This window comes from Clarias gariepinus, chromosome 3 (genome assembly GCF_024256425.1).
Source record: "Clarias gariepinus isolate MV-2021 ecotype Netherlands chromosome 3, CGAR_prim_01v2, whole genome shotgun sequence".
Classification (NCBI taxonomy): domain Eukaryota; kingdom Metazoa; phylum Chordata; class Actinopteri; order Siluriformes; family Clariidae; genus Clarias; species Clarias gariepinus.
In genome coordinates, this window is record NC_071102.1 from 32,199,501 (window position 1) to 32,226,016 (window position 26,516).

The 26,516-nt window shown below is 37.4% G+C and overlaps 2 protein-coding genes across 2 annotated transcripts; one reads left to right on the plus strand and one right to left on the minus strand.

Annotated features, from left to right (window-relative positions):
• Nucleotides 1-1,615: 1,615 nt before the first annotated feature.
• On the minus strand, nucleotides 1,616-18,064 carry ppan (peter pan homolog). The gene is made up of 13 exons (XM_053491922.1): nucleotides 17,875-18,064; nucleotides 17,172-17,342; nucleotides 16,784-16,885; nucleotides 16,241-16,291; nucleotides 15,854-16,024; nucleotides 15,605-15,681; nucleotides 15,297-15,404; nucleotides 12,172-12,295; nucleotides 12,006-12,084; nucleotides 11,794-11,923; nucleotides 10,825-10,991; nucleotides 8,981-9,403; nucleotides 1,616-3,028 (listed from the first exon to the last, which is right to left on the minus strand). Exons 1-13 carry the CDS (start codon nucleotides 17,887-17,889, stop codon nucleotides 2,094-2,096), a joined length of 2,553 nt encoding a protein of 850 aa, XP_053347897.1. The 5' UTR covers nucleotides 17,890-18,064; the 3' UTR covers nucleotides 1,616-2,093.
• A 974-nt stretch (nucleotides 18,065-19,038) lies between these two features.
• angptl6 (angiopoietin-like 6) lies at nucleotides 19,039-26,053 on the plus strand. Its single transcript, XM_053492717.1, has 7 exons — nucleotides 19,039-19,170; nucleotides 20,475-20,987; nucleotides 21,099-21,227; nucleotides 21,326-21,515; nucleotides 23,638-23,831; nucleotides 24,715-24,985; nucleotides 25,155-26,053. Exons 2-7 carry the CDS (start codon nucleotides 20,496-20,498, stop codon nucleotides 25,361-25,363), a joined length of 1,485 nt encoding a protein of 494 aa, XP_053348692.1. The 5' UTR covers nucleotides 19,039-19,170; nucleotides 20,475-20,495; the 3' UTR covers nucleotides 25,364-26,053.
• Nucleotides 26,054-26,516: the final 463 nt, after the last annotated feature.

The window sequence follows — 26,516 nt, forward strand, 5'->3', positions numbered from 1 at the left end:
TTATATGTAAGACACCTAAAAAACAATATGCAGTTTTAATAGTAATTATTAGAAAGTATATTTTGCAGTCAATATACTTTCTTTTGCATCAATATTAGTATTGATTTTTGTAAAAAATCATCAGGAATTATTTTTTCTATAATTTATAATCACGTTATTTATTATAGGAACCGAGAATTAAATAAATATTTCATGTTTATATTACCAGAATACTCAGAAAACAACATTCATTATGCACAGACCAAAAGAAATGGAGACACATGAAATCCCACATTAATATAAGCTACTTCAAATCTAAACTAAGCAATGTGAAAAAAAAAAACAAAAAAAACAATCAACATCTACAATTCACTGTCAACCACACAGAAGTTTGAGAGCCAGAATGCATTATTAAACGATCACTAACCAGAAGGCAAATGTTGGCAGATATTCTGGATTAACTATATGTGTACTAATTATACAAAACCTTTCTACTGAATTTTTCAAAAATAAAAATAAAAATAAAACATTTGGAGCTCATTGACCCTAGAAAAGCATAATTTGATAAAGCACTGACCTACTCACCTGAATTATTTACAAACAAACTTCTCTTACTCACATCAGTTTACCTGTGTGGGATGTACAGATGAGACCATTCCACCAATTTAGACAGTGTTCACTAAACACATCAATATTCATCAGATAACAGTGTTTGGTAACATTGCCAACACCAGGGTGTGTCCCTGTTCAGTACAGTCACTTTAGTTTAAATGCTGGTTCATGTTTTATCCCAGCAACAATTGCTCTCACTTAGCTTATTTTCTTTAAGATAAGGGTAGAATTAATTTGTTGAAATTATTTTAAAATTATATAATGTTGGAGAACATAATTCATGTAAATTTGTATAAAATATGTACGCTATAGTGCAGTTTATTATTTATTTTGTATGTTTTGCCTTGTGCAGCAGATGGCAGCAGATGGCAGCAGGCAGTTAAATGTTGTTATACTGTAGGCTTAGAGGAGGAATGTTTAGACGACTCTGAAACTTGTCATAGTTTGTGTCTCACCATGTGGTCTAGGCCCATAAAATTCAGTTAAGTTTTTGATCACAGCAAAACCAAAAATGTGTATTTTTACAAAAACAGTGACACTGAGGTTTTTTTTTTCTTTTTTGAAAGACAGCTTTATGTGGGCCAGACAGGACTCCATGTATTTTATTGTCACCACCATGGTCATAAACTAGAAACTAGAGCATATCTTTTCACACATGCTAAAGGTGACACACAGCTCACATACTGTAGCTCAGTGTTTCTAAAATTATAACTACCATAAAAAATGGGGGTTCTCTCATAACCTCCTCACACAAAAGGCTAGTGAAATCTTATTGACTCCAAATCACCGTAATCATTTACCTACTTAGACAGTGTTTAAAATTAATGGAACTGATAATACAGTGTGGCTTGGTATGGACTAAACATGATCTGATTTTCTTTAACCTTCTTTAAAATAACTATTTAAAAGGGATTATACTGTGCCATGAGTTTAAGAATTTGCTGTAAATTTATTTTGTGGCACAAAAGGGTTAAATCTAAAACAAAATCATTATAAAAGTAAAATGATTTGAAGCTAACACAACTAAAGAACACAAGTCGTTTTATTTTAGGAACTGTCAAAGTTTAACAATACACCATTTTGAAAAATTGCACAAAAGATTATATTTATAAGAGTCTAAAATCAAACATCGTCTACAATTAAAATCAGTTCAGATGAGACCAAAATATGTTTCTGTCCATCAGCATATTTGGGGGCAGTAGCAACTGCATACAAGGACAATCCAATAACTTAATTCTTATAGTGCATAATAGTACAATAATATATTACACAATAATATATATAGTACAATAATGTTTTACTGCTTGCGATCATTGTGTGTATTAAATATTCTACTAACTACGGGAAGATTTTACCTCAAAACCTGGTTGTCTCTGGTAAGATTTGACCATAGATGAAACTATTAACACAGTATTGAGTCCACACATCAACAAATCAACACAAATGTTTATGAAATAAAACATTTTGCAAATACAGTGGTTGTATTTCAATGTAAAATTATTTTATAGTTGTTCTGAAACTGTGCTTTGTACATTTGATCTATTTGAGCACCTTCTACAGCACAACGCCCTGATACTGTCAAATACAGCCATATACAGGATGGGATGGAGGCACATGTTCAGACAGGCTAATGCCTTTGACACTTGAAACATATTATTTATGTAACAATTCTTTTGACCGTTAAAGTTCAGTATTTGCAGGATGTTATAGGGGACAAAAGACACGGTGTACAGAACGCAGACCACACCCACAATCAGAGCTACTTTTTTCTTCTCCAATGAGGTGATATTTGCATTTTTACAGACCACCCACAAAACACCAAAATAGGATGCAAACGTAGCCAAAAATGGGATAAAACAGCCTAAAATAGCAATAAATACCATGTACGAAAACCTTTTGTTCTTATGTTCTCTGTCTGCAAATAAGGAACATTTGTCTTTGCCTTTTTCTATACCTGAGTAGTAGAGGATTGGAGATGCCAGGCCTGCCACCACGATCCACACCAGCAAACTGGTGATCTTGGCATGTTTTGGGCGAATATGTCTGCGTGTAAAGTAGGGATGAACGATGGCCAGGTATCTATTAACACTGATGCACATGATGAAGTAAATGCTGGCATAGAGGTTGCATATGAAAAGGAACCGCTCTATTTTGCAGACCGCAACTCCAAATACCCATTTTCGTTCTCTTGCATAGGCGTGGATAAGAAGTGGTAGAGTTAGGGCATAAAAAATGTCACTGATGACCAGGTTGCACGAGAACACCACTCCTGTGTGCCAGTTTTTCCTCTCCTTAGTCACAAGCAGCCACAGTGCCAGTATGTTCCCCATCAGTGCCACACACATCTCCACACCATAAATGGGAGGTAACAATTCCTTTGAAAATGTATTGTTACATCTGCTGCTGTTCATCCTTACCTTCAATTTCACCAAGACACCTGAAAAACATATAAAGGGAGAGGTTAATTTCCTTTCTATGGGAGGTAACAGAAATGTTTTAAATGTACTGCTACAAAAGATGTAGATGTTCTTTGATAAATCAGGAATTTATTTTTTTGTGGTTTAAAATGAAAAAAAAAAAAAAAAGAAAATAGTGAAGATAAAAACTTTGATGGGTAACAAAGACTTCTAAGAGCATGCCCCAAAGTCTACATTATTATTAATAATACCGACTAAACTAGTATCTGTAATCTGCTAAATAGTAAAAAAAAAAAAAAACTTGAAGGGTAATAATAACATCTTACAGCATCACCCAAAACTCTTTATTATTATTATTATTATTATTATTATTATTATATAGCTTAGCCATACCACAAAGGCTTCTTGTGAGTCTAGTAGCAATCCATACATTGCTTTATTACTAAGTACGCAGAGGGCAAACAATTTAAAGTAATCCATCATAAAAAACAATAATCATATACGGTTAAATGTTTATCAGTACAACAGATTTTCCCATGTTTCGATATACTACCTCTCTACCTCTAAATGAACATGTATAGATGGAAATAGTCTATGGAAATATAGGGATAAACCACCATTCTTTCAAACACAATCACACACAAACCCACAGTTTATTGATTTATTTATCTTCGGTAAGTACTTTACTCTTTACTCTAATCTCAAGACCAGTGGGTGTTATCACACCAAGTTGATTCATTGTAACTAATTCATGTAACTAATTTTTACTTTATTTTGCAAAGCCCCCCTTCAGCTTCCTGTGGTCTTCATTAAACAATCTCTGGCTACTTAATTAGGAGAAAGTTAAGGAGAGAGCATCCAGTCGCTAATGACATTTTTTAATTCCTTAACTACTACATCTTATTATTATTACTTTGACTAAACTAGTATCTGTCATTCATTTCTATTTTATTTATATAGCCCTTTTAACAATGGTCATTGTCTCGAAGCAGCTTCACATAAATGAAAGAATTATTTTTTTTAAAGGAAAATATTTGGAAGTGTGTGTGTATGGCAAAAATGTGTCTAGATAATCATGAGATGAAAGAATGAATAATGAATTCATTCACACATCATCTGTGAAATAGTGAAGAAAAAACTTTGTTGGGTAACAATAGCATAGTCTTTATTATTATATGTTATAATAATAATAATTATTATTATTATAATTATTATATACCACATGAATAACACTAAATATTAAGATAAAATTTTATTTTTAATTTGATAGCCTGTACTTTATGAAGCGACGTACAATTGTCAACCTTAGTTAAACTTAGATGAAATTTATGTGAAGGAAGTGGTATGTAGAAAAGCTTAGCAATACCACAAAGACTTCCTGTGAGTTTAGTAGCAAACTATACCGGTGAGAGAAAAGAACGCAGACAGCAAAACTATTTAAAGTAATCCATCTTGAAAACCGATAACCATATAGGGTTATGGATATATCAGTACAACAGATTTTTTCCTCTGTTTCAATATACTCCCTACCTCTAAATGAACATGTATAGATAAAGACCTAACCCCAACAAAAAAATTTTTTTTTACCTGGGCTATTGGACCAAAAACTGATAACAGCAAGATGAGATGATTAAGATAACTAACCATAATTTGTGACCTAAATTATTAAAATAACATTATTCACACAGACAAGTTTAAATGATCATAACCAAAATATAATATTTACATCTTTCTATTCTCTGTTCTAATTTCCTCCGTGCCCTAATTAGCAACAACCCACCAGATCGGATTTTCCAGCAAAATCAACCTGAACACACCAGGGATTACTTCTGTTCTGCAATTTGAATGTCACATCTGTTTAATTTCAAATCACGCCCAAGCTGACCTGAACAATCCTGTCAAACAAAAGGACTGTCAAAGTCCTTTAAAATGTTTAACAATCATTCTCGTAAGGAAAGTTCTTTTAAAGCTAGTCTTTAACAATTAATAAACTCCTAACAAAATATGTGACCCAGTGAATAATGTAATCTTAAATTGTTAAGTTAGGTTACCTAAATCTCTTGTAAATACAATGGCATTTTAATATTAGGCATTTAGCATTTTTTTTACACAGTGCTTTCACCAACAAAATAAAATAAATATCCTAAAGTAAACAGCTCACTCACCGGTAGTCTGTTCACAGATCCTGTACAGATGTCTGAGTCTTCTATGTGTGCATTGAGTGACTAAATGTACTCCGATCACTTTTTTAAAATTGAGTTTTCATTTCCTGTTTGTACTAGTACAACCCCTACTGTGTGAATGTCATCACAGTATACACTGCTCCTTTAACCTTCTTATACATCTTCTTTATATTCTGGTCTGCTTTTCCCTCATTTCTCTTCTCTCCAAACTTCTTCTCAGCAGACTTTCAGCACTTTGGAGTTTTTTTCTTTCTTCCCCAGACTGCTTCCCCTTTGTGATTCTTTGATGGCTTTGTTTGCATAGTTACCGTTCACATACTGGGGTAATCAGAAGAATCCAGAATAGGTTTAATGTGCTGTTCCATGGATTCTAAGGTCCCTGGAACTATAGGGACAAAACACCATTCTTTCAAAACACAGTCCATCAGTTTATTGACTTATTCATCTCCAGTAAGTGCTTTAGTCCTAATCTCAAGAACAGTGGGTGTTATCACACCAAGTTGATTCACTGCCGGCTAAAAACTTAAGTTTTACTTCATTTTAGAAAGTCCCCATTCAACTGCCTGTGGTCTTCATTAAAGAATCTCTGACCTCTTAATTAGGAGAAACATGCAGGAAGAGTCATCCATGTCTAATGCCATTTTTACATTCCTAAACTACTACATCTTAGTATTGCTACTTTGACTAAACTAGTATCCAACATCTGCTTTTACTCATAGTTTGCAGCTGTTGCACACAAAATGACAATGGAAAAATTACAATGTACTGAAAAATATGTAGCAGAATTAGTCACCGCTTAGGCTGTATACCTTAGTCATGAAACTTTCTGCTTTCAAAGCCTGCTAAAGATTTGTTTCCCTCTGTCTCTCCCTTTTAGTTTTGCTGTCATAGTTAGTTCTGGAGTCGCTGCTTGCACTCCGCATTAAATATAAATTTACCTTATACATTATATGACTTTGACTAGATCTACTGTAACTGTTATCTCTCCTTCTCTAAAGCTTTCTCCTGTCTCTTCTCTTCTCTCTCTGTAGAGCTACAGTACACATGTTGCTTCTGAGCTGCCAGTGATCCAGACCCCCTGTGTTCTCTGGACCTGTCTGACTTGTCCTGGTTTCGCGCTTCTGTTTAGAGACTATGTCGCTTGGATGCCCCATGTTGTCCGCTTGGGATGCCCCATGTTGTCCGCTTGGGATGCATTTGGTGACTAGGGACGGTTCCAATTTACCATGAAAACGGTCGTGGCCTCGACGTATGCTGACAGATGTTCCCTGACGTCTGAAGTCGCCTAAGAGTTAAAGACTGGAGTTTCCTATAGTCTAACTGAGCCTCCAATAACGAACTGGACTCCATATTAACTTATAGACACCATCTGTTATATTGATTCCAGCCTCCTGTGTGGGAAACCTTGAGTTTCGCCATTCATGTGGATGTTACTTTGACACGTACTACCTACCTAATTGTTGCTGCTAACCAAGTCAGACCTCTTCATGGCAACAGTATTCCCTAATGAGTGACCTCTCAGCAGAATAATGCACACTGCTACACACCAAAAATTGGTGGTTTGAGGAGCATGACACCTTGGTGCCATGTACAACTTGTGAAGTTCATGCCTTGAGAAGTCAGCGCTGTTTTGGTGATACAATAGGGGACCTAGACAATATTAGTCTAGTGGTTTTATGTTATGGCTGATCAGTGTATATAAAATGTTTTTGGATTAAAAAACAATCCAATTTAATAAGCAATTTAAAAGGCTGGACTACAAATCTGCCTCATTTTGCAATTTTCAGCAACAAGCATCTTATCTTCATCTCAAAATTGTAGTAAATATGGGCAAATGCAGTGCAGTGAGTTTACCTCTTACTGATTTTTGTCACACGTAAATGATTGATGTAATTTTTACTTCATGATTTCATTTATTAAGTGAAAAAAGTTGTCCAAACCCTAAATACCTTTTCATGGAAATCCAGCATACATTTAGGGATTTTTAGACTTTCTGAAAAGATGTGGTTAATTTGAAAGATAAACAAAATCTATGAGATAAAATCTACTAAGTTCTTCTAATTATTATTACTTAACTAGTATCCATCATTTGCTTTTATGCACAGTTCACAGCTGTGGCACACACTGTAGCAGTTAAGAAAACAAAGCAACAGAATTATTCACCTCTTCCTCCAGTGAGAGCTGCTACATATAGAAAGCACAGGTTAACCTCAACATTAAAACCACTGACAGCAGACATGAATAGCATTCATATAGATATATAGATGATTAAAGCAAGCATTTATGCTTGTAGAATCAAGAATTCTCTTCTCTAAGTATTTCTTTATCTTCTGCTGAAAAACCTCAATGACGCCAATCTGGATTCAAAGTGGCAAATTGACCGAGAAGGTGTATGCTGCTACAGTAGATCAGATAAACGGTCGGATGTTCTCAACTTTCTGAACCTCTTATTTGACAATGGTTTGCCTTTTACAAACCTCTCATCGTTTGTATGAGGTCACAAGGTGGGGATCTGCATTTTCTTTATGCAGACTTTCCACCAGTGACCCACAAGGTTCAATACTTGGTCCACTTCTGTTCTCCCTCTATACCCAATCTCTTGTTGAGGTCAGATCACCGAATGGCTTTTCGTACTATTATGACATTAAACTAATTGTCTCCTTTCCTCCCCTAAGACACTGAAGTTCCACCTGGATCTCAAAATGTCTGGCAGATGCCTCAACCTGGATAGCAGCTCATTAAGTGAAATTTAATCTCAGTAAAACTGAACTGCTGTATGACCTCCCTGGACAACACTCATCACTCCTTCAGTCTTCACTCCATAACTTCCTTTAGTTAATGGCAGCAAATTCAAAACACTGATGCTTGTCTACAAAGCTACAAACGCCTCGTTACCTCAAAGCTCTTATTCACACCCTGTTCTGCACTGCAGAGGCATTTGGAGGAAGTTATTGCCCAATTTATCTGAGCAGCCGAGTGACTGGCAATCTATAAACAACTAAAGACAATTTCTCTATTTCTTGGGTATTTGGGTTTACCCCCCTTAATTTCTAGTATTTCTAATTCCCTGTGTTAATTGTTTTTTTTTTAAATGTCACTACTTAAATGTATTTATAATCCTGGAGCACAGCTGTTAACATATTCCAAAATCATATACACATTAGTGTAAAACTAACAAACTCATGAATTATATAGATCTTTGCACATTGTGATATTGAAGCAAGATTTCTTCAATATTAATACACCAGTAAACATCCTTTCAATATATACCAACAAACATTAATTCCTAAAAACAAGTTAAAAAAAATAAAAAAATCTAAAAAAATCTTCTAAAAATTCAAGATAAAATAATATCCAAAAAGCATTTATAAAGTGCACTTGATCTGAAAATCTTCTCCTCAATAACAGTTCAACATAAACTGGAGTATTACATTTAAATACTTAAATGACTAGTAGAATTTGTTTACCTACCTGCATTCTGGACAAACAACCAATCTTTAAAAACTAAATATTTTCTTGTAACTTGTCCACATCTAACTGATGCAAGTTTCATTTCGTTTCACAACCCTTTTCCTGTCGCACCAATTTGTCATTACATCACACCAACCAATTTCATAAGAATCACAAATTTAATGAATGACTTATTTCTCACTGTAAATGCAATAAACATTTGTATGAACATTTCTCAGACAGATCAGTCTTTTTACAGCTGTTAAAGCAGATCACTCCCACCACTGGGCTGCATGCTGCTTGTCCAGTCACTGCAACGTAGATCCTGGCTCATATCTTATCTTTTCTCTTTCTTCTTCTTGAAGTCCTTTTTGGTTTGTCCACCCCTTGGGCCCCCTTTAAATGCAGAGCTGGTTTTTGGTCGTTGTCCTTTCCCCTTTGAACTTTGTGCCCTACTTGTCTTTTCCCCAAACCTTCTCCTTTTGTTTCCTCCAAAACTCTTTCCTCCTTTACTTTTCCCAAACCGACCAGTGACCCCCGTTTTTGCCGCTTTAAATCCTTTGTTTCCTGATGTGATTTTACCTGCGTTCTTCCCGCCAAACCTTTTACCAGCAAAGTTTTTAGCACCAAATGAAGGCTTGCCCATAGGTCTGGATCTTGATTTTCCTTCACCAGCAGCTTTTGACATGGACAGTTTCCTCTTCTTAAAGGGCATGGGGGACTTGCCTGGGCCATGCTTCCTCTTTGCGGTGGGAAACATGTCTGAAAATTGATAAAAAGAGAATCAGGTTAAAGCGCCTAAATAAACAAGTACAGCAGAACCTCAGTTCATAAACTTTGGAGAGAGTTGAAAGTCTGCGTTGCCCAGTGACAGACCCAAAACATCACTGCTCTGGAGGAGATCTGCATGTGGGAATGGGCCAAAATACCAGCAACAGTGTGTGAAAACCTTGTGGAGACTTGCAGAAAACGTTTAACCTCCGTCATTGCCAAGGGTATATAACAAAGTATTGAAATGAAATTTTGTTATTGACCAAATACTTTGCCACCATAATTTGCAAATAAACTCTTCAAAAAACCTACAATGTGATTTTCTGGATTATATTTCTTATTTTGTCTCTTATAGGTGAGGTATACCCATAATGAAAATTATAGGCCTCTCTCATCTTTTTAAGTGGGAGAACTTGCACAATTGGTGGCTGACTAAATACTTTTTTGCCCCACTTTATGTTCATGTACTCCTTCTCAGAACACGACCCAGAAACTGCCATCACGAGGTGCCGTCATCAGCTGAAGGCATGAATGCGTCACCGAGCATCAGTTTTGCTCACTAACATAAAAGAATTTTGTGCAAAGTGGAGCAACATCTAAACCTTTGACAAGAAGCACCATCCAAACAAAAAATTCCCTCTGGATAGATTTTTTTTGTAAAAATGGCTGCCACGTACAACCCAGAGGACAAGAAACCCCTGAAAGAGAGTTACCCGCTGTTATTACGGAAGGTAAATCTCCTTCCAAACATTAATCTCCCCCCCATCCATCTTTCTCTCCTCCGTTTCTTCACTTCAGCAAGCCTCTTAGCCTAAGAAAGGCACGTGATCAAACCACTACATATAAAAATTAAGTGCTCGTTCTCTGCTAATATAGTTCATATTAATGGGGGAGGAATTGATTTTATTTACATATATTCATATGTAAAAAACTGAATCGGTCTACAAGTAAATGGGGTCATGAACAGAAGTTAGGAACGAAATGCGTTCATGAACTGAGGCCCCACTGTATATGATACATCTGCATAGAGAGCACCAGTGTCCAATACTGAGGTTGTTTGAAATAAAATTCTTCACCCACTCCAGCCCTTGCCATATAGGAAAGCTTACTCTGGCATAGTAAGCAACTGTATGTCTAATTAAATTAAACACTTATGTATATTTCCCATAGTAAGTAATACAATAGTATAGTAATAATATATATAGCATTAGTACTTAATAGCTACTCACTGCTCCACTCCTCAGGTAAGAATTATTAAAAATGTAATAAAATATAAATGCATGCAAAGAGTGAGAGTATGTGCAGTTATGGGAAACAAATGCGGGTACCGAAAGTAGCTATGGTTTTGTGGACATAGTGACTATTGAAAGTATTCTGAAAAGGCTAACCAACATGGGTACGAATGCTTATACCTTCATCAGGTTCCTCTCCGACGGCCTGTCTGTAATACTCTGCCTCGTCTTCAGACTCCTCTGCCTCAGGCTGGTCCCCCTGCATCCCAGGATCCTCCACCTCACTGTCATCAGACACTTCACCATCCTGATGTTGTTTTCTTTTCATGCCCTCCAGGCTCCTTTTTCTGTGCGCACACACACCAAAATAAACATGTAATCAGGTGCTTGTGTCTGTGCTTGATGGGTTTTTTTGCGGGTTGGATGGATTTGCACCCCATGCAGGATGTACCATCCTGCCTTGTGCCCCTGGGATAGGCTCCAGGACCCCATGACCCTTCTACACATGATAAAGGGGTATAATGAGTGAGTGAGTGAGTGAGTGAGTGAGGAATTACAATGCTACAATGGTTAATATACACATCTCTCTCCCTCTTTCGGTGTGTCCTAAGATATTAAGTTTAAAGCAGCAACCACACAACAGAAGGAAAAAAATATTTCAAAAGTACGGTTGCATCTGGTAACTGTGTAAGCAATGCATTAAAGATATGATTGCAATCCTACTTCCCTTACAGTTTTGTTTCAAATAAAATTAATTTCTCAGAAAACTACTTCTGCTAAGCTAATGTATAACTGCACTTAGAAACAGACATTGTTGATGGTTCAGCATATATGGACTGGGTTTGTTGAGGAAATGGCATGCACACTTGCACAATCTTGATTTTGTGATGCGAGAAACTGTGGTGTTGCATGTTAAAGTAATGCTGACTATTTGACTGCAGTTAGAAATTGTAAAATCAGTTGGTGTGTAATTTAAGTGTAAATCAGTTTACGTATAAATCAGCTGATTAAAATTAAAATGGTTGCATGAGAAACTGCCCACTAGAGTATACACACACTATGTCTGTGAGATGAACATGTTTGCTGAACATGAACCCTAGGATATTGTATCAGGTCCTAGACAATCATTTATTTGTGGCAAACTTTTACTTGTTCTCATCTCGCTTCTCTTTCTTCTGGGCTATGTTCTGCTCCTGTTTAGTCCTGCGTTCTGCTTTCTCCTTCAGTCGGGCCTCCTTCCTCTTCAGGATCTCCTGAATCTCCTTTTCGCTCTTCGTTACTATAAAAAGCAAAAAATATACTCAGTACTTAAGCACCACAGACTAAATGTACTCCTATAACTGCATTAAAAGGACACTCACCAATAGAATGATAAAGCACGTTCCCCTCTCCCATGCCTTCTACAATCTTCACCAGCTGCAGGGTCATTCTGGGGCCAATCTACAAATCGAATAAATAAATAATTACTCTCATAGGTTACAGAAAACAATGACTACAAAAAGCTTAATAAATGCTCCCCTCCCTCACCTCGGTAAGTCGGACGGCACTCTGCTGTGACCTCATGTTCCCGCGACCCGAGTACACCTGAGGCAGCTCGGTGACGTTGTGCTCGCCATCCAGCTCTGCTTCGCTCTCTGAAAGGTTTACACCCCTTACAGGGTAAAACAAAAACAAACAAAACAGACTCTTAATGGACATGTATTAAAGGAAGGCCATTTTTAGATTTAATATTTCTAAAGCATCAGAGCGTTTACTTTGAAAAATCACCAAGCAGTCAGTGAAATTCAAAATTGTCATCATTTGCACCACATTGCATGTAACCCATTAGCCTGTTTACATTTGAAATCAAATGAGAAAATCTGAGAGAAATTCAGATGATACAATTGAATCCTTAATCTACAGCAAAAAGAACAAACAAAATTTCATGCTTTTTATGGTTTATTAAGCAGTTGTCTTTACATCCCTGTGCTACCTGTAAAGTGAATTGCAACAACAACAAAAGCCCTCCTACCATCTTTATTCTCTTTAAAACTACATTTGCTTGGCGGGATGGCAAAGCTGGATGGAAAATGGCAAAGGTGTACAGCTTGTCCAACTTGAGCAAAAGCAAATTTCTAGCCCAGAAAAACAACCACCAACACCACATGGAGAGTTTTCTCTTGTTTCTTTCCGTCACAAAAAAAGCCCTGGCTGGAACACAAGGTTTGGCGGCGATACAATTACAAGGCTGTAACCATACCAACAGTCTTATCAGTCCAACTAGAGTCTTCTAACCGACCGACCTAGTTAGAGCTTTTTTTTTTTATTTAACATTGGTAATGAAGATGAATAGTCAGTGAGGAGAGTTTATTTTTTGTCTTTATTGCAGTTCTAAAATGATTATAACTATATATATCAAATATGATTTGGTGACTAACATCACTCGATTCTACTGGAAATTTCTCCTCAATATCTCTAAGCATAAAAATAAGTACTTGAAGGCACTCAGCAACTTTCTATAGATGCAGCGTTCATACAGCCTTGCGGTCAGTTCTTACAGGATTACCCCTGTAACCCACAAACCAATATGTAAACAGCTGTAGGTGACCAAAAGTGACCACAGTAATTTTAGCTTGAAATACATATGATGTGTAACATAGGGTCACATAATTTTAATTTTATTTGTACTATGATTCACACATATTACAATGTTGATTTAAACTATTAAATGTACCACTTTTTATTCAAACATTTTTCTAGACTAACAACAAATAATTGAAAAAATTATCTTAAGAGGACATTTGCCAATATTTATGCCTGAGAAAAAAACAAATAAATGAAACAAATTTTTTTTTTAGAAAATTCAATATAAATTCTCCAACTGTGTAAATTCCCACAGCCTTTTGTCATTACATAATCGCACAGGACCGTACTTCGATTTTACATGAGATTAATTGTGTGAAGTTTGCCAAACATCTCACAACCCATTCTTAAAGGTCCTACACATCCTATTTTTCATTAAATGTTAATGATCTTTAGGGTCCTAATGAAAAGTTTGTGTTATACATTAATTAAAAATTCAAAAGGATTGTGTAAAAAAAAAACACTACTTTTACCTGGTAAAAACTAGCTCTGTTCTCAGCAACCTGTTTCAGTACATGCTAATTTAAATGCTCATGACCTCTGCTGAGCCCGCCCCCCCCAGTTCTGTGGGGCGTGTCTTCACAACACACGTGGGGTATAGCCACGGAAGTGTAGTCCAGTGCGGGCAATGCTTTGGACTGCATTACCCACAAAGCATTGACCACAACTCAGTGCTTCGTGGGTAATGCAGTCCAAACTGGAAAACACTGGATTATAGAGCCTGAGCCTGTTTTCTTCAGTAGTTTTTGGTTTGATTTAAGTACGGAACCTACGCGGAAGTTTGTAATATCGCCTGACAACGCAGAAATTAAAAGAACGGACATGCATCGACTCGATTTGTCTCTCTCATCACTGCATGGGCATGAATTAACGGGCTGTTACGCTGCCGCGAGCAACAACAACAAAAAGCGGAGAAACTTACCGAAGGAGATACGGACGCGATGTGTTTACTGATGTGTTTACATGACTTCTTAATCTTCGACAGACATCGTTATAAACCATCTAACGTAAAAAAGGTAAGCATAATATAGTTTTCCGACTACGTACACAGTTCGCAACTAGACAATCACCTTAATCCATTGTTTATTATAAACGGGCGATTAGGGATTATATAGAGACGGATGTACATAGAGAAGAAGCCATAACCATGTTCTATGAGAGTGTAAGTTAACTCACACTCCGCATTCATCGTGATTATTAGAAAAGGCGATCTGCAAAGAGTCATAGTAAAAGGAATTACTCACTGAGTCTGGTGAAGATGAAGCAGGAACACGAAGCGTTAGTACAGATCCGATTTTTAGGAGCAGCTTCCTAGTAAAACCTGCTTTATATTGACCCGCGTTTATAAAGCAGTCTGGTGAAAAATGATTATCGCAAACATGAACGCATTTAGGTAAATCGGCGGGGACGTTAGCTTCAAAAACTAAATTCAGCCACTGCGTCCTCAGTGGCTCAGATACCTAACCCTAGGTAGGTACCCTAGGTCACTAACCCTAGGTAGTGAATGACAACTGCTGTGTTCGCTATTACACCCAACAACTGTACACAACACTCGCTTAGGCGCCATTTTGCTCCAGCGGCGAAAAACAATGGCCGACAGCTTCTTCTCACTCGTGTTCTCACAGTGTCAATCAACTAGTGTAGGAGCGGCCTCTTGTGGTGTGGCGTCACAGTGACAGGCATTTGCGATTGGCCTGATTTCAGAAGGGGCATGTTATTGTAATAAATGAAAAGAAAACCACTGGGCGGCTCTTTATCATCGTAGAGTGGTTGTGTACGCACTCTCCTAACACACAGTTCAGTCCAAACAGCTTAAAAAAGTGCATGTAGTGCTGTATGACCCCTTTAAGGCCATCCTTAAGCATCTCAATCTAAAACAGACAGGATATTTTGAGCCCCCTGCTGCCTGAGAAGAGAATAGCAATTTCTATGGAATTAAAAAAATAAAACCAAATAAACAGAATCCCCCCGTAGTCCTCCCTCTATTTCTTCCCAGTGCTCTGAAACCACCCTCCTTTCATCTGACTTACTTTAGAAGCAGCTCACTGATGTCTTCTAGTTTGCTCATGTTAGGGAACTTCTCCTGCAAGAGCTTCTTCACACCTTTGCTCATGCCTACAGGAACCACCTTTAGACTACTACAGGGCAGAGGGAGAATAGGGGAGGTGTTAACTGTGCATGTGTGAGTGTCACACCCAGTGACAATTAAAATGAGTGCTTCAGTGCGTTTACTTTGAACACTATCACTGAACAGTCACGTGTAAAGATCTCATCATGTGCACCACCATATCTTTATGCCGTGAGCCACGGCAGCGGTACGCTCAATAATTTTACTTACTAATGCCGAAACTCTATTTCCTGAGATGCAGGATCGTAGTTCACCAACACACACCTCTTTATGTCGTTCAGGTTGACCTTAATTAGGTAAACAAGAAAAAGTATTTATTTTAGTGTATCTGGGTAAAAACAGCAATGTGACAGATGAGATATCAGAGTACAAGTCAAATCACAGCAAACCTCAGGAGACTATACATTCATCATGCTTTTTTTAATAACAAAAACTTCTGGTGGACTCCTGATTGTATACCTTGTACACATTGATAGAGGGGAACATGTTCTGTAACATGGTGGCCATCAGTTTGATGTGCATGCCCTCTAAGCCGAAATTATTCAGCACCAGCAGTGGGTGATGAGTAAACTGCTGCTCATGCATCCTGTGCCTTTTTAATGACGAGATGACATCCTTGATGAGCGTATACTGAAAATGAAGAAAAATAAATAAATAAATAAATCACATGCATTAGTTAATACGCAACAGGAACTTTAGTTTATGAATAAGAACTTTATCAGCAGATACATCAGTGCGTTTACTTTAAAGTTATCACTTAACAGTCAAAATAATAAAATTTCATCATTTGTATCTGAGGGCTTTAAATTTACAAACAAATCCTAAGTATTAACATAGCCAGCATACCTTAGTAACCTGGAAATGGACAGTGGGGCCTTTAGGAAGTCGTGCCAGTCTCTGCAAGAGGATCATTCACTTTAATTTAAGTCTACTTTTAGAGTTATGCTTGCAAAAGATGCAATTCATGCATCAGAAATTGGATTCAAAACGTTTTAACAATCATTAAACGCAATATACATTCAGACTTTGTTTATATCTTCATGTGCATTCAAAAGCATTTCAGCACCAAAGTTACTTTATTGTGAGCAAAATATTGTTAAATAAGACCAAAGCAAAAGACCAGTGATCAGTTGTTGAGATATAACCAATTCTGTGCTGATCATACAGAAAATTGAAATCTGTACAGCTATAATTTCTCCAAAAATAGAATGAAAGAGTGTTAAAACACAATTAGAATTTCTTTTTTAACTGACAAGACCTGCATGACTGTGACCACAATACTGCGATAGTTAAATAAAGTGATCACATTTTAATGCCTTGGCAAGTTAGAATCCTGTTTTACATGTCTAAATGTCTAAATAAGCCCTGTCTAAATAAGTCTGTTCATACCAAATTAACACTGGTCTCGGTTTTGGTGAAGATGAGAAAGTGTGAGACTCCCAGTGGTCCTGCTGCAGTCACAAAATCTTTTAAAACGTTTTTTTTTCGGACCTGAAAAACAGAGAAAAAAAATTCTCTCACACCAAATAAATTGAACATCTTGTCATAGTTCAGGAAATTAATTTGCCAGTCTTTTTAAGCAAGGACGACATGGCATTCGTCCAGCAGCTCATTTAGATCAACTTGTAGGGTCGAAATTAAGATGTGTCAAATACACCAGGTTACTTCATATCTAATGTCAATTTTCCAGTTGAGTATTTGACCCTTTGAAGGGAGAATTTTAAGACACTGAATATTTAACATAAAACTAAACGTATGCACGATTCGGAGTAAAGACCTTCAAGGACTGCGCGGTGTACGGCTCCATGACACGCCGCATGTCCATCATCAGCTGTTCCACACTCTTCCCAATCTGGCCACGGTGAAAGACGAAGGAGTGTGGTACGCTTCCATACGTCTCACCAGACAAATGATTTGCTGTGACACGTGCCTTCTTCTGGTTTTTAGTCTACAAAATTTAATATTAACAATATCAGACAAACATTCAATACATAAACAAAGATGTCAACTCAAGGACAGAACAACACTTAACAGAAACTATGTATTCATATTAAAATATGTATTCAAACATTTGCAGGCAGCATAGCATCCTAAGCAAGTTATTTTCTACGGTTTAGCAATTTAAGGAAATCTGGCCAAAAATAATATTGAATCAGTATAAATAAATCTATATCGAATCGAGACTAAGGTATTGTGATAATGTTGCATCAGGTGGTATATTTACATATAAAGAGCTGGGGTGTATGTATGTAATCATTATTACCCAATGTAACCCAGCTCACTCTCATACAGCTATAAATCAATAAAGAACAGTTTAAGTATTTCTAACTTTATAGTACAAATAAGCAATTGTAAATAAGCACATGGAACGTTGCAGGAAAAAGTCCTGTAAACTTTATAGCTTGAAAAGCTCAGCTAATGCGTTAGCAGTTAGCTTTACTCAGCTATGCTGCTGCGCTAAAACCTAAAGCTGCTCTTACCTTACTTTTCCCCATTTTCTTTAACTGAAAATTAAATAACAACCGCGAAATAAATAAATAAGAAAATTAGACTATAAAGTGGATGTTTTATTTTATGATAAACCGCATTTCCGTTGCCAGCCTTAAGCAGAGCACACACCAGAAACCACGCTGCTCGCCAATGCGCGTTTTCCCACCAGCATTCTGACAAATGCAATATTCTGTTCTACCATTGGTTACTCATTTCCCGCCCCTTTCGTCCCGATTGGTTTAAGTCAACGGTTGCCTTAGCTGATTGGCTAGTTCTGTGAAAACGGGTTGGAAAAATAAAGGACCATGTTAAAAGACATGTGGATTGTCTTTCGCACGCGTGCGTAGAACACGAGGAGACAGCGAAGAAGAAACATTTGTTTCTATCGCCACCACGTGGCCAAAAGGAGAACAGCGCTGTTCATATACAGTACTGTATATGATTCATTTTCAGTCCAGTCTCTGTTCATCAGGCTGGTGATTTTGGTGATGATGAATGGTTGAGAGGGGAAATGAGGTTGCTGCTAAGGTTGTTACATAAACAATAATTTTTAAAAAATTGTATCTTTAGGCCCTTGCAGCCTGTTGCTGTAAAACATTTGTTCCTGTTTCATTAATTAAATCTAAATCATTTAACTAAATAGGCTCAATACCTCGATATAAAACATCATATGTAAACTTTTCTGCTTGGGTTTACTGAAAAATGTCATGTAGTTTTTAGTTTATTCTGCTCTCTGGCTTCAGTATGAATTGCCCAGAGGGATCAATAATCAATCAATCAATCAATCAATCAATCAATCAATCAATCAATCAATCATCTCTTTATCTATCTAAACACTTCATCCTGGAATGAGGGAGGAGGTCAGGACTGTGTGGCCACTGAGCAGAGAGTCAACATGCCATCAGGCTGCTTTGTAGTTTACCTTTCTCTTTGTTTGGAAAGGCTGAGAAAGGGGAGTGATTTTACTACTTTAAGACCCCACTGTGAGTTTGTGTGTGTGTGCGTGTGCGTGCGTGCCCGTGTCTCATCTTGCACTTGAGTCATGAATCTCAGTGTAGTTTAGACAGTTCAGCCAAGTCCAGTCATCACTTCTGTAGTGTTTCTGTCACTCACATTTTCTTTCTGTCTTTCTAATTCTTAATTTTGCAGTGGATTTCAGTTTTCTGCTGTTTTTAAAGTTTGACTGAAGACTGCAGTGGAGTGTGATTTGTCCTCTCAGCTTGACCTGCTTCTTGAGGACAAAACTTCACAGCACACTAGAAGAGATTTTCTTGCTTGTTATTGAGGTAAGACATTTTAAAGCTTACTGCGGAGAGAAAAAGTTTAAATACCCTTATAACATTGTTTAGAATGAATCCACTGTATATTGGGAATACCCTTTTTTGAGTTTTACAAATCAGCATAATTATCAAAATCGTTAAATATGTTAAGTATTGTTGATAAAGATATTAAGATATACTGCAGTCATTTATTTCAGCTCAAAAGTTTAGTTTGCCTTTCTGTATGTGATATAAAAACACTGTAATTCCACAACACTATTTGTAATGTCTGTTCCTCCCTACAACCTCTTTCAAATCCTTTTTTAGAGCTTTTGGTTCCCCTTCTTTCTAAAATTATATTATCCTATTGTCATATTTCATCTAAGTATTGTCTGTTTTACAGGGACTCGTCTAAACAATATCTAACTACAAGATATAGAATATAATATAATGCCAGTATTTATATGAAAACATGCATGTTCTCAAGGCATTCTATCACATAAAACTGTCACTGTAAATAGTAATATTCTAGCATAAAATGTTCATTAAAGTAATATTGATCCATGTGGCACTTTTATTATTAAATACTAATTTAAATATTAAATATTAATTGTTTATATACTCTTCTATTGTACGTTTTTCCTGATTCATGTGGTTGATTTTTCAAATTTTTAAATATCTGTAGTTATATACTGTATGTCTATAAAATATAATAAAACTATGAAGTTGGTGTGTATTTACATTGAAGTTATTTGCATGACAATAATTTGGAAGGACATAAAATCAGTAATAGAACACATCAAGATGATTTTTGTAATTTTTGTCTGTCTGTTTGTCTGTATGTTTGTGCACACATCATGTCAAACTACTGAGCAAATTTTAAAAAGGGTTTTATAGGTGTATTTGGCCAAAGTTGAAGTAAAATATAGGCTTTGTTTCATCGCAATTGGCCCATGGTAAGAAAAGATATGCTACTTTTAAAATTTAAATAGAAAAGGTCCTTATATCATAGGGATGTTCCCAAAATATATGTGTATATATATGTGTGTGTGTGTGTGCTGAGATGTCTAATTGGAAGTGCATTGACTGTGAAACTTTGACCATGGAGTGAGGAAGTGTGTTTTTCTGAGACTTTTCTGTTGACTGTAGTTCTGTTCATGTTGACCTGCTAATTAACCCTGCAATCAGCTCCTGGCTGTTGGAGTCAGACACAAACATCTGGTATGCGTCAAAAGTTCCAGAGCCTGTGCATTAAAATGGAAAACCTAAGAGCTGAGAGTGCCTGTAACCCCAAATGTTTTTTTTTGTTTTTTCCTTGTTACCATTTTCAGCAAGAGGAGACACTGGAGACGATGATGGAGACAAATAAAAGACGTGTGCTGTCTCTTCTCCTGATTGTAGTGTGGTTGCTAAAGTTTGGCCTAATCTGTGGTAGCAATGCATCTCATACTGACACCTCGGGGAGCGAAGGGGCTCCGAAACGTCCGTCACGCTCTTCTGAGCCCAAAGCTGGCCGTTGCTCATACACGTTCATCGTTCCCCAGCAGAAGCTCAAGGGTGCCCTGTGTGTGAGCACCGAGACTGCACGGGCCAATGGGTCTGAGACCGCCGACCTGCGTGCTCAACTCAATAACCAACAGGAGCAGCTGGAAAGGTTGCGTGTACGCCTGGAACAGGAGGGCGCGTTGGCAAGCGAGGTGAACACCCTGCGCAGAGAGAGCAGCACAATGAACGCCCGGATAACCCAGATGTACGCCCAGCTGCTCCATGAAATCCTTAACAAGCAGGAGCAGGCAGTAGAGCAGCGGCGTCTGGAGGAGCTGCTCCTGAATACCACATTGCAGGTAATCTCAGTGATCTGTACTAGCCGTCATTCATTAGACAGGAAACCCTACAGTAAGTAACAGGGTCAGCAATTCAAATGAATCCCCTTGCTGATCTTTCTCTGGCTTCAGGTGCTGCAGATATCCAACAGTTACAGAGAGCTGGAGAGGAAGTACGAGGCACTTACGTCTCTGGTGAACAACCACAGTCAGCTAATGACGCAGTTTGAGAAAAGGTGTCAGATCAGCAAACCAGAGCAGGTGAGAGGCCTCATCAGTAACACAATATACAGTAACACTCAGCTCCATATGTTCTGTATGTTATACATCACTGGAGTAAGACAGAGTATCTGATGCAGGAGGCCGAATCATCAGCGCTCGGTCAGTCCAGCTCCGGGCCTAAACACGAGGGCAAGAACATTCAGCGAGACCAAAGCGCCTCACTGCAACAGAAACAAGAGCTGCAGGAGATGCATGGACTTCTCACCACAGACGCAGATCTCCATACAAACGCACCGTTCATCAGTTTCCCTGCCACTAAATCACCAGGTTTGTGAAAGACAGATATTACTTAAAAAAAAATGTGAATACTTAATTGAACTTCTTTGTAAAAGAGTTAATGTGTCATAAAATAGTACGGCCATTCAGGTTCCAATGCACACACGTGATTACTCACATGATAAATCTTACAAAAAATTTTATGAATTTCACACAGTTGATACAATTTTCATTGCTTTTTTTTTATTTAAATGTTTCGTTTAAGTGTGTGATCATGTATTGTTCACATTTGATGTCACATGTCTTTATATAACATGTTGGAAATCATCTTCACATTTGTATTTATTTTTTGGTTTTAAGGGACATATTACCCACTAATTAAAATTAAAATTTTATTTGTCACATACACAGTCATATAAGTACAACATGCAGTGAAATGCTTAGACAACCGCTCGTGACCTTAAAATAAAAGACTATGAATATGAAATAAATATGAAAAAGAAAATAGAAGGTAAATTTAACTAAGAAAAAATAAAATTAAATATACAAATTAAAATGAAATAACTGTACTGTACAAAATATACAATATAAGAAAATAGCTGAAAAAATGTAGAATAAGAAAAACAGCTGTACAATGTAGAAACATAGAATTTATGGAATTTATGGAATTTTTGTGTGGGAATGAAACATGTGTTTTATATATAATATATATATATTTTATATATATAGTGTATTTAAGGAGTGTGAGTGTATATGAAACTCTTCATGTGCTCTGTAGAAACCCTTTGTGTCATTGACCTAGACACATCTCTCTCTCTCTCTCTCTCTCTTACACACACACACACAGACACACACACACACACTCAAAATCCACTGGCTTTTTTATTATAAACTGGCAACACCAGTCATGGGACTTTACTTTGGTTCAAACACCATGAAATGACAGGGCCCGGGCTGAACGCAGTCGTTGATTTGACAGCCACACCTTCCCAAATTACACTCAACTGCAGCGAGATGGGTGTGAGAAATAACAATTACAGGTTTTATGGAGGGGTTGGGGTGTGGCTATAGGTTCAGATGTACCAGTCAAAAAAAAAAAGATCACTATTATTATTGTGCCATATTTATAAATAATTTGAATGAGCTAAATGACATTTACAGTATACAGTATATATACACTTTTATTAATAGACATTGTGAGAAAGCTGCCTTACCCAATTCCAGACATAGATTAACCTCCCAAAAGAGCAAATAAGTGATGATTAACATAAATAAACATTAAGAGGAACCACATGGTGAAATTATTATATGATTGTTAGAGTCATTACTTGTTCACAACTCCATACTGTAAATACTGAAAATTCAAAACTTGCTATTGAGTGTGTTGAAAGAATCTCCACATTTACCCAGCAGGTCAAGCTATGACCTCATTACTAAAAGGGAGAGCCTGCAGATAACACGGGCATGAGGCACACTGGACCCATTTTAAGATTTTTTTTACAGCTCTCTCTATCTTCGTGTGAGTGTATTGGTCTGTGTGTGTGTGTGTGTGTGTGTGTCTTGTGGGTGATGTACGATACTCAATATCAGTCAGTGTGGGCTTTGTGTGAGAGTGATGCTGATATTGAACATTCCTCCATAGTGCACAGATAAGCGCAGGCTGAGAGATAGCTGGTGTATATACTTAGCAGTGCATGACCTTGCTGTGGATTTTTGTTGAAAACTAGCCCACAACTGTTGAACCAAAATACAGAAAATACAAAAAGCTGCTGAATATCTTGATGAGTTAAACAAGCCGGATTCCTATTTCATGTCCAAATTTAATGCATTGTCACCAGTAGAAATAACCTGATTGGTTAATGAACAGCCTGTGGAAATGTCCTACCTTATTCCTCCATTGACAAGACAAAGCAAGGTTTACTCTGTACTGCATTTGACCTTTGTTAAATTCATCCAGTAAGACTAAGTGTTCACCTTATTTACAATAAAACAATAATGTACTGTATTAGAATGAGGACTTTAATATACAGTAAACCTCTTATTTGTAATGGAAAAATAATCAACAACTTCTAACAAAACAGGTTGGAGACTTTAACAGTGCTGTGGTGAAAGTGATACAAAAAAAATTTCAATATGTTTATTAATCTGAAAAATATCGCTTATGTTGTTGTAGGGCCATGGCAGGACTGCCAGCATGTTCTGGACTCAGGAGAAAGCACCAGTGGCATCTACCTGCTGCGTCCACGCAACAACAACCGTCTGTTCCAGGCATGGTGTGACCAGAACCGTGCTCAGGGAGGCTGGACCGTCATCCAGAGAAGACTAGACGGCTCTGTCAACTTCTTCAGGAACTGGGATCAGTACAAGGTTGGCTCAGCTCATCTGTCTATTTTTGCAGAAAAAATAGCTAAGGATAAAATGCAGTATGTTATAGTCCCTTTTGTTAATAAAAGTGTATTGGAGCCTCCGACTGGTGCAGTGGTAAAGTGCTCTTTCTGTGCTGTAACCCCTCGCAGAGGTCTAAATAGAGCTGATTGGCCGAGCTCTTTCAGAGGGGAGAGATGAGAGGTACTTAGTGCTCACACATTAAACACAGCTCTACAGCCAATTGAGGCGTCTGTGAGCTCACACAAGCGGCAGGAGCGGATAACGCCGTCCTCTGAGTATGTTACGCCGCCCCCAGCGGTGTGTGAGCGAGCAGTTCGAAAAGATGCGGTCGGCTGGCGTCACGTGGTTCAGAGGACACGTGATAGTCTTTGGCGCCCCCGACTGATACATAGTAGTAGCTTAATGTGGGAGCTCCTAGTGACGGGGTTAAATTGGACACGACTAAATTAGGGAGAAAATCGGGGGAAAAATTTTTTAAAAGTGCATTAAAAATGATCCATTGCTGCCTAAAGACAGGAAGTGATATTTGGCTAAAGTAACACTTTTAAACAATGCTAAAAGATTCATATGGTTTGATATTGCGTAAGTGGCTAAATGGTAATATACAGTAATATAGTATTTGTAATGCAAATATGTCTTGTGATGCTTACAACTTTGTAGTTTGTAATAAGATATAATAATTATTCAGTTTTAAGCACACAACAGACATTAGTTTTAAGACTAAACTGAAAGCCTGGTTTCTCCTTTTGTGTTCCCCATCACCTGTAACCTCTATTAATAATCTGCTGGCAGACTATAGAACAGTCTTTTTATATCCTATTTAAATATAATCACAGTGTGAATTTTCTGCCTTTTTACACAGCAAGGTTTTGGGAATCTGGATGGTGAGTACTGGTTAGGTCTGGAGAATCTCTACTGGCTGACAACACAGACTTCCTACAAGCTCCGAGTGCACATGGAGGACTGGCAGGGCCGGCACGCGTTCGCAGAGTATGACAGCTTCTACATAGAGCCTGAGAGCGACTGGTATCGCCTGAGACTGGGATCCTACCAGGGCACCGCTGGTGACTCGCTCTCCTGGCACAGCAATAAAGCTTTCACCACTCTTGACCGTGACAAGGACGCCTACTCAGGTTGCCTAAAATTAGCTTTATATTCACTTGTCAGACCTTCTTATTAATAAATGTACTGCTCAGTGGGGTCTAGTCAATTGAATTCACTGCAGAATTTTCAGTATATGACTTTTGTGTTATGAGATTTGATGGTGATGGTGTTGATGGAGTCTCCTGTGTCCTCCTTTAGGTAACTGTGCTCATTTCCAGAAGGGGGGCTGGTGGTACCACATGTGTGCTCACTCAAACCTAAATGGGGTTTGGTACAGAGGAGGTCATTACCGTAGCCGCTATCAGGATGGTGTTTACTGGGCGGAGTTCCACGGAGGCTCGTACTCTCTTAAGAGGGTCACCATGATGGTGAAACCCATTCAGAACATTCAATTACTGGTGAAGTGAAGACAGATCTGTACAGTTGGGCCAACGTCAGAGGAACAGAAAACACCAAGTCAGCAGTAAATCCATTGTGTTTCAACCTAATGGAATTGATGACTGCATCTGTTTGGAGCATAGAATTTAACTGAACGTTTTCTATCATTACTCAGAAACAATACAGATGATAATGAGCAGTTGCTGAATGAAGTGCTGTGTTGTTGACTCATTGTCAGTGCTGTTACTACAGTAGATGACTTTTATGCATTAGCTCCCCTAAATATTTGTTATCTCCTTTAATGAATGTGCATAATTAGTTTTTATATCAACATATAACCTGATTATTTTAATCACTTGATCAATTTTTTAATCATGCTGCCATGTTTCTTAATGCATACTGGAGCCTATTCAGAAATCTCCTCCCATGCTTAATTCATAAGAGCACTGTATTAATAACAGTAAAAGTGCAAAAGTCGTTTTTTTCCCCCCTGATATAAGAGTCATTTAACATACAGTATGAATTTGAACCAACTGATAACTGTATATGTGTTGGACTTTTTCATATTAACTGACCTCCTTTAAGCCCCTCCTCCTTTCTCCATCCTCATTTAGGAATCTTACAGCCAGGAATCTAGTCTTAAACTGGTTTTCCCACTTTCTGTCAAGGTCAAAGACATTAAAATGACATAATTAAAGACATAATGTTTTATCATTAATTCTTAGGTTTTTCTTAGGTTCTAATTTTTGTTAAACAGTGCTAAACAGGATTGAACAAAGAGTCAAATCTTACATTTTGCAAACAATTTTATTGTTAATGATAATTTAAAAGAGATTAAAATGCTGTTTGCCTTCCTGTGCTGGTTGGTGCAAACACCAACATCATGATACAGTAGACCGTGATATACATCATGGTTGTCATGGTATATCTGTGGGTTTTTTGGTATCTGGTTGGTGCTGGTGGAGTAATCGATGTTTTAGTTATCACAAGAAAAAGTCACATGTAGATACTTTATGTAACACATCCTTACAAGAACATGAAGAAAGAACAGGACTGGCAGCTTGGCGTATTTCAGGTTATGTTAAGAACTTTAGGATGTCATTTAATAAAATAGTCAGAATATATGTAAGTGCAAATGATGTATTGAGATCAGTTGGGTGAAACAAACCCCCACCAGTTAGT